Source organism: Lolium perenne, chromosome 4 (assembly GCF_019359855.2).
Source record: "Lolium perenne isolate Kyuss_39 chromosome 4, Kyuss_2.0, whole genome shotgun sequence".
Classification (NCBI taxonomy): domain Eukaryota; kingdom Viridiplantae; phylum Streptophyta; class Magnoliopsida; order Poales; family Poaceae; genus Lolium; species Lolium perenne.
In genome coordinates, this window is record NC_067247.2 from 383,262,713 (window position 1) to 383,271,584 (window position 8,872).

At 42.0% G+C, this 8,872-nt stretch overlaps 1 protein-coding gene across 4 annotated transcripts; it reads right to left on the reverse strand.

Moving 5' to 3' along the window:
- Nucleotides 1–649: 649 nt before the first annotated feature.
- On the reverse strand, nt 650–7,047 carry LOC127297273 (DUF21 domain-containing protein At2g14520). 4 transcript variants are annotated; one of them, XM_051327568.1, is made up of 13 exons: nt 6,678–7,042; nt 6,500–6,576; nt 6,293–6,376; nt 6,020–6,133; nt 4,878–4,964; nt 4,083–4,222; nt 3,914–4,001; nt 3,360–3,433; nt 2,557–2,717; nt 2,228–2,433; nt 1,465–1,511; nt 1,142–1,394; nt 650–991 (listed from the first exon to the last, which is right to left on the reverse strand). In XM_051327568.1, exons 1-13 carry the CDS (start codon nt 6,853–6,855, stop codon nt 962–964), a joined length of 1,539 nt encoding a protein of 512 aa, XP_051183528.1. In that variant the 5' UTR covers nt 6,856–7,042; the 3' UTR covers nt 650–961. The 4 variants fall into 4 exon arrangements, 3 of the variants coding, with proteins under 3 accessions (XP_051183528.1, XP_051183530.1, XP_051183529.1); XR_007849039.2 differs by lacking the exon at nt 650–991 and having other exon boundaries at nt 1,303–1,394; nt 2,557–2,671; nt 6,678–7,047; XM_051327570.2 differs by lacking the exons at nt 650–991; nt 1,142–1,394; nt 1,465–1,511 and adding an exon at nt 1,518–2,110 and having other exon boundaries at nt 2,557–2,671; nt 6,678–7,047.
- Between the last annotated feature and the right edge of the window lie 1,825 nt (nt 7,048–8,872).

The window sequence follows — 8,872 nt, forward strand, 5'->3', positions numbered from 1 at the left end:
TTATACTAGAGCTCTTAAAATGGGTGTTGATCCTAGCTCTTTCTTCCTTGAGAAAATTGACTGCATGAAAGATCTAGAACTTACTAGACATAACATTGGATGGTTGCTTGAGATATCTACAACAATAGTGGCTACTAGTGGTCATATCTTTTGCTGGAGGGGCTGCGGGTACGTATTGGATTCTGGGTGCAACCGATTCTGAATGGTTGCTTGAGATATCTACAACCATGGTGGTTGATGGCTAGCAGATTACAATAATGAATATGCATCTTATTTTTTGCTTTATTCTGCTGGTTAATCTTTATGTACATCCAGTGTGATTCATGAGATGTAAACTCTGAATTCAGAAACTTCGCAATAAATGGGCTCTGTGCATTCAATTGATGTAGAGAACAGAGTTATGTTCCCCTTTTCAGAAAAAGAACTGACATATTAGCTGAAGAATTTGACCATTTCATATCCTTGATACTGACACCCAAACAAATTAGTTGAACAAGCTTTGATGGGGTTAAAGACAGTAGCATGCTATATGAACCTGTTAGTGACAGTGAAAGGCATTAGAAACATAAACTTATGCAATGTACTTCATAATGGGGGTGGGGGCTGCTTTACGTGAGTATTATGGGGGCTGACAACCAAGAATAGCACAGATGCATAACACATAGAATGCATTTCATTTACATTCTCTCTGCAGTTTCTTCTTCTGCAATGGTGAAGGGCTACAAGTTCGCAAAAAAGCACCTACAACAGGTAGTGAGAGCTCATTCATACTGCGGTTCAGATGCTAAGTGGATATATATATATGTACAGCCAAGTAATCACTAAATCAGGACCAACATTACAGGAGAGCTAGAGATCTTTGATCGTCGTTCGCAGTGCCTTCATTTGATCTTAGCCCTAGCTCTCACCACAGTTATGATTGTTGCCCTTTTCTCTTAGCCTTAGCTCTCACCACCCATTTCTATGATTTTCTGCCGTAATTCCTCGAGACCTACAAATGAAGCACAAAATAAATGAGCACGTCACCCACGGTAAGGTGAAAAGATAGTTGCTTAAGCTTCAAGGGATTTCTTTTATGAAAAGGAAACATTCAGAGCAATTTATGAATATCCATCACTTGGTATACAAAAGGACTACTCACCCAGCTTGAAGTAGGCGAACCATGCACAGGAGTTTGAGACAAGGGTGACCTTCCAGGAGACAGTGTTGTTGGTAATGTCCCAGGTGACTGAGCATGGTATGGAACAGGGGAACGTAAGACGGAACCACCATTATGGTATGGTGATAGTGGAGAAGCCAAAGGGGTCTTTCTCAGTCCTTGAGATAGCGGTCCACGACCAGGAGACATAAGAGGTGACAATGGTTTTCCTGGAGGTAACATGTTTATCTTGATCCTGTAAAATGGAGAAAAGTTACTCCTCTATACGAATTCAACATGCAAAGTACCAGCATTCTGCCACTTACTTGTTATGTACATCAACATACTCATCTGTTTCATCCAATATATCTTCCTATGAGGGAGAGTTTAAGTCAGTTAGCAATATACAGGAGAAAATTAAAAACAATAAAATTTGTATGAACAAGTATTGAGGATGATTATGCTTCTTTGAGAAGTTCTCTGGAGATGACTAAAATGTTTTCAAGAAATATAAAATGAAGTACAAAAACAGAAACTATAAGTCGGTTGGTCCCCCCCCCCCCCCCCAAATTTGCTTTAGAGATTGAGCTACTTGGAAAAATTTGATAGTACAACATTACTTTAAGAAAAATCTGAAGCAAAATCCTAGACAAAATCTCAGCCTGAAATACTGTGTATTCTGGCCTTCACAAAATTGACAAAATCTGACAGAATTTGGAGGTTTGAAATTTTGCACTGTTCACTACTTTAGATGTCAGATTTTGTCATTTTTGTGCAGCCCAAAATACAGATTACTTCGAGTTGAGATTTTTCATATTGGTAGACTACATTATTTTATACATCTAGGATATTTTCTCGGAATTTTTTGAAACTTCAAAATGCCGTTTCTAAATTTCTCAGAAAAGGGCTTCATGTCGCTCGTGACCCAAACGTCCGCACTCTGCTGTTCCCACATTATATGGACTTACTACTCTGTTGACGAAACAAAGACATAAATCAAAAATACATCATAAAGTTTGAAAATATCATGATATGACAATGTACTCCAAATAACTTGCTGACTAAGACACTATTAATAATATGTCAAACCTGTAGCAGTTCTTCCATGACATCTTCCATCGTAATTATTCCCACTGCTTCCTCATCCATTGAATAGCAAGGAAGTGGATCGGTGTTAAAATCAAGAATATTGTTCCGCTTCTTTTCAATTTTTTTACTATACGGGCGCCCATCTCCATACTTTTCAGCATTATTTCTACGGCTTCCAGGTATGTTGACGTCTGAGGGTGACAGATCTAAGAGTACATGTCAACTTATCAGCCAATGCCAGACAATATCGATTTACTTGAAAAACAGGTAATCAGCAAGGCTGATCAAATAATGGAGCATATGCAAAAACGGATGAATGAAGCACGTACCATCAGCATGAACATGGTTAATTTTGTAATCTGATGGAACACCATTATTCTTTTCAGCAGACGCTCCTGCTTCTTTAGTACGTTTAACAACCACAGCCATGTGGCTGTGTCCTTTCTGAAACTCATTTAGAATGTCATACAGAGGAAGATCATCAGCCACCCTGATATACAGAAACAACAGTAAAACTATGAGAATATAAGACAATTAATGAACATTAATTTAGCAACATATGCATAATTTAACCTCAATATATTCAATCGATACTTTTGACTAAAGTAGTGATCCTATGTTCCCCAAAAATAAGACTTGAATATTAAAGAATTTTTTGATACCCCAAGATGTTGGTTTACTATAGGTCAGACCAGTTATCACTTCAAAATATGTATGGTTTGTTCTAATATTTTTGGTAGCACTTAGAAGCATTAGCAACACAATATAATCAATTTAATTTTTTTTAAAGGAGTGGGAATTCATTTAAGTACTTTAAATTATGGCAAGAAAACAACTTTTTTTACTGCATGCGCTTAGATAACAACCTGAACTTGTCTTCATGGGTATAATGACATATGCAGCACAGAACTGAACTTTCTCTAACATGCTTCAGGGTGTGTGCAGATCAACTTTCATATAACTAACACACAGAACGTTCTCTGAAATGCAAGTCTAAGAATTGTTTCTCTAAATCACAGAAAATAAATAGCTGTTACGTTTTCAATCAAAATACCAAAGTCTTTACGGCACACATATCTCACGAATCATATTAGTAAACCATCCAACTTGACAAGGTCATAAAAGATTATACCTTGGAATTTTTCTGATTGTAACATGCCGAGTAGGCACTTCATCCTCAGGTCGGCAAGTAAGCAAGTTTTTTACCTAAAATGATAGAATTTAAGGATGGTAAAAAATAAATAACAGTTACATTGCAAAGTGGAAAAACTAGTGACTTGATTGATGTTCAGGATGATGTCATTTCTAGTTTTCTACACTATCTATAATTCATTCCACAATTCTGGAAATGAAAGTGAAAGCTCCAAAACACTAGAAAAACAAATATTTATGATTATGTGCTACTGACGCAACATGATTGACTGTTGTTTGCATAAAAGTGAGTCTTTAACAGGACGTCTGGAATATAATTTTAAATTTGTGCTAGAGATTTTATCAGTAGAAAAAAATGTTGCTAATACACCACTAACTGCAATTAAAAAATCATTTATCAGTAGCAAGACGTCACAAAGAGTTCATAACATTAAACACGCAAGAACACATGTAGCAGGCAGAAGCTAATTAGCTCAATAGGATTTATGTGAAACAACAAATGCCTTTAATGCATGAAAAACTCAACTTACTCACCAATATAAGACCAATAATATTGCTTGGTCTTCCAGAGTATATAGGAATACGACTGTGCCCTTTGCTCATTATCATGCCCACTGTATGCCTATCAAGAGGAAAGTAGTAGCATCAGTATCATATATTTCAATATAACACATAAATACACAAAAAGTTTGAATATTTATACAGGTCCAGCTTAGCATTTATGTCAAGTGAGAAGGTTTCAGATATGGGAGTCATGGCATCTTTTGCAGTCTTCTGAGTCATCTCCAAAGCTCCTGTAATGATAGTAGTTTCATCATGAGTCAGCTCTCCACCTTTGCCAGCCTAAGAATCAAGTGAGAGAAACAGTAGTTCAATGGTAGTCCGTATCTTTGTATGAGGAGAGCATTGATGGTAACTGAAGTCCCTAGTACTTCAGATTTCATACTAATAAAATTCAGAACCATGGGAAGATTCAGGGCATATAGAAATGCACAATCAAGATGCACACAATTAAGTTTGTAGTGCTTTAAAATGCCGTCTTTAGCTACACCCACACCCATGCGTGTAAGTACAAAAGTATTTCCGCATAAAGAAGCTGACACGAACGAGAGTTGTGCTGAAAATTTATACAAGTTATACTGGGCAGTAAGAAAGGGAGCCTTTTTTATTTTTTTTCTTGTTGTTCTATTGTCATCTGTTTGTTGTGCCACTGGCCGGTGCCTATTTCGCTTGCAATTGTATAACTATTTTCTCTTACGAATGATTATATATAGAAGGCCCGTGTTTATTCTAGAGAAAAGGATACATAACTTATAATTTTTGAATTAAAGATGTTGCCTGGCTTGCAGTTATAGAACAGTTTCCTTTTATAACGAAATATATATAAGGTTCGTGTGTGTTGAGAGAAAATATATCTACAACTTATAAAAAAAAGGTTGAACTGAAGTTGGCATATACTTATCATAAATGCATACGAAGGGACATGAATAATTTTTACCTCATTGCCGTGCATATCAACCAATGTCTTTAGCTCAGCTCTCCTCATAAGCGCAACATGTCCTTTTCCCAAGAGCCAATCCAACAACTGAAGAAAAAAACAGAAATCAAGCAAGATATTGATTTGGTCAAAAATAGGGGTGCATTTATATAAGAAGAATGCTGAAATGGCACGAAAGCTCAGCAAATACCCTGGCTAACTGAACCAGAAACTAGGAAATGCCTCGGAAATCCAGTTTTAAACTTGGGAGCATCTGCTGCTGCTACCCGAGAAAAACATTTTAAAATATAAAAAAAAAAAATCTGAACCAAAATTTTGTGTGTGTATGTCGAAACTATATGTGTGCACGCCAAGTTGCGTGGAAAACTGACATTTTTTGTGTCCTGTGTAAAAAAATATAAAGAAATGTCCCGTGAAAAGCTTTTTTTAAGCACCAAATTTTGTCTTTTTTGCACACGACACAAAATGTCGTTTTTTCGTGAAACAACTTTATGAGCACATAGTGTAACGAGAGGTACACGTAAATTTTTTGTTTGTATTTTTCTGAAAATTTAAACTGCCTTTAAAAGTTATTTCAAAATATACATGCCATGTCTGAAATGCCTGTCCTGTAAAGATCCATGTACGTGAGTCCTGCACAACTCCTGCCTCCAAAGCCATACACAAGGTTGCTTTTTTGTTGGTCGAAATAAGATTCTGGAGTATAACAAACACTTAATATGGAAATTGCAGCAAGACTAACAAGTAACTGGAGTTGCTTTCATACTACCTGAGTCAGCAACAGCAACACTGAAACCTATGCATACACATAGGCATTTCCATTTATTTAGTTTGACATTACCAAGATATGGACCTGAGTTGCTTGATGGTTTCCATTAGCTTCTCGTTGGGCAGATACTATGCTGAGTAAGTGCAACGACTAGTCATTAGACTCAGAACAATTAATAATCGGTTAATCTTGACCTCTGTGTAGTTTGGAACTTTGGATGACTAGATGAGCACAGGACAAGCAAATCCCCCTGGCTTGGCAGATAAATTAGTGAAATAATTGCGGAGGCCCACTTGTTGCAACCACAAGAAAAATATTCCTCCCGAATCGTTGCAAAAAAAGAGAGCAGCATTTGAGCACGGCCGGGGCGCACCTTGCTGATCGGGTATGCGACGGGGAAGAAGAGGACGAGGAGCACCCGGACTATGGGCGCCGCCTTGGCCCCCATGCTGAGCCCGTAGCGCGTGCAGATGGCCTGCGGCATGATCTGCGATATTACAGGGCAGGAAATCAGGTAGTGGCTCGGGTGAGTGAGTGAGGAACAGCAACAAGGGGGAAAAAGTTATATTGTATTGTATCATCATTTAGTGAAACTGAATGTGGAATTGGGGGCACAACGAGGGAGAAGGATGGGCGAGTGGATCACCTCACCGAAGGCAAGGATGAGCGTGACGGAGATGAGGACGGCCCCCCAGGAGGGGACGAGCGAGTCCAGGAAAATCGGGAGAGCCTGCGATAGATAATACAGGTAGGGGAGCATGAGCAATCTAGGCAAGAAGGTTAATTTCATCAGCTGGGATTAATCCGGGCAACAGATTTCATCGGGAGAAATACGAGAGTGCGGGCATGTTACCTCCATGGCTAGGGAGTTGCCGATGAGGAGCGTGCAGAGCAGCAAGTGCTGGTTCTTGACGACGGGCATGATCCTGGCTGCGAGTAATCAGGACATGTACACATACAGGCGTCAGCAGCTAAGGTGGGCGAGCGAGTACGATTGGGAGAAGGGAAAGAGAAGCTGCAGGAAGGCGTACCGGCGTTCCGTCGGTCCTGCGGTGTCCCGGCCTTGGAGAGGACCTCGAGGTCGACGATGCTGAGGGACATGAGGCCGAGGGTGAGTCCCGACATGAGTCCGGCGAACATGACGAGCCCGGCGCAGGACATGAGGTAGACCCAGAACATGGTCCCGCAGCACGACTCATGGCTCGACATCCTCCGCCGCTCCTCCCCTTGCCCCGCTCGGAATCGCCGGCCGCGCGCGCAGTGGGAACGTTCTGTAGTGTGCGCGAGGAAGGAGACGAGCCGAGCAGTGGCGCGGTGTCGTGCGCAAGCGAGAGTAGCAAGGTACCGTGCCGCTGCTCGGCTTGGCGGGCGGGCGTGCGTGCGTGCGCTGGTGGGTCGGGGAGGCTTTATGGTGGGTGGTTAACCGCGCCTTTTCAGGAGCGTAGCTTTCTCCTCGACGGACTCCTCATCTCATCATCGGCCGTTTCGCGACGCTGCCTTTCCGGTTTTCACTTTGTTTTCTTCCCGGACTTGGAAACGGGCTCTGATTTCAGGTGCGAGACGGGAAAGGAAACGTTTCACGCGCGCACCCGGTGCTGTTTACTCAAGTTAGCGGTCATGAGCTGAGCAGAGCTGAGCTGAGAAGAGCTTGCATGCAGGTGGAAGGCTCTGACAGCGCGGGTTCCCTGGAAGTATTGTCCCTTGGAGCCACCGATCGATGATATCCACGTCGCCACTCAAATTTTTCTCATAGCAGTAGTGGCGAACGTACGAGGACACTGTGCAGGCCGGTCGGCTCAGGTTCGGTCACAAGGACACCCATCACCCACTGCTGCGAGATTTGTGGTGCCGTGTTTATGACCACGCCATGTGTTACGTTGGCGTGAGCAACCGAGGGCATAGCTATCCGCGGAACGAGATTGTGAAGAGATACAGGGTTACATAGGTCCATCCCCTTGGAGAGTAAAAGGTTTACTTCCTGCTAGATTATATTACTCGGGGTGCTCGCGTGCGAGCTAGGTTTGGAGATTGGTGTTTCGGTCCCCCTAGGATTTCACATCGGGGGTTTATATGAGCATCCTGATCTAGGGTTTATACGAATCATGTTATGAAGGTTACAAACGCGAAGGCCTAATATGCCTTACCCTATCTCCAAGATATCTTCTCAGGACGTACCAGTTACCGGTGACTCCCCTAATCCAGTCGCCCGTCGAGTTGCTTCGACCTTGTGAACCATATCCCCATCATGTGGTGACAAGCTCCACGTTCATGGTGCGACCCCCTTCCCCGACTCAAACCCTAGATGAACCAAGGTGAGGCCGCATGCCGCATTTAGTGGTGATGGTCGAGCACCACCACATGCTCGATACGTAAACGTGTTGGACGTTCAAGATATGATTGTGGACGTTCCACAATTTGCCGGTTCTGGTCCAACAATTGCAGTGCTCGTGGTCTATGAAGACGCCTGCCACTACGCATCCTGCAAATTCTGATTCTGCTCAATGGGCCGCCGGCTCAACTAGGCATGTGGATTATGACCTTGGATCGTCATGTAGTCCACGAGATTGGCCTCTCGCAACTTGAGACATCGGTTGAAGACGTTGATTGGCGCTATGTTTGGCACGAGCACAATGTTTCTTTTATTTGGCGATGTCCAAGTCAATACTATGCTTGCGGTGATCATGAGCTTTGCTTTGCGACGGCAAGCCTTGGTAAGTAGGGGACGCCATGGTAGGTTGATTTCATTTCTTCGGTGTGCATGGTGTGTTGCAGAAGAAACCATACTTGTAGTTGTAGTCCGGTTGTAGATGGGATCATGACTTTTCCTTCTTTTTTTCCTCAATAATTTGGATACAGTACTAGCTCTTGATGTTAGCGTCGTTGCAGAGACGGATCAAATTGATAACGTCTACTAGTAGATTGTATCCTTTACGTGCAGAAAAATGTACTGTATGTGGATTGTGCAGGCCCCTTTTCTTTCAACGGCTGCTATCTTTCCCTTCATTTTTCAACACATGCTTTCCTTTCAGGTTTTTTTTTTCAGGGTTCTGTTTCTTCAGGGTTTTCTAGTACTAACAAAGAAAAGAAAAGGCTAAACAGGAGAAGAGGACAGAACGGTCCTCGTGGGAAACAGAAAACAAGGCGTGCGTGACAAATAACAGAGGATCATCTCACTGATCTCCTGACGTATGCAGGTCTATGTCCATCGCCAGGTTATGACCCGCCT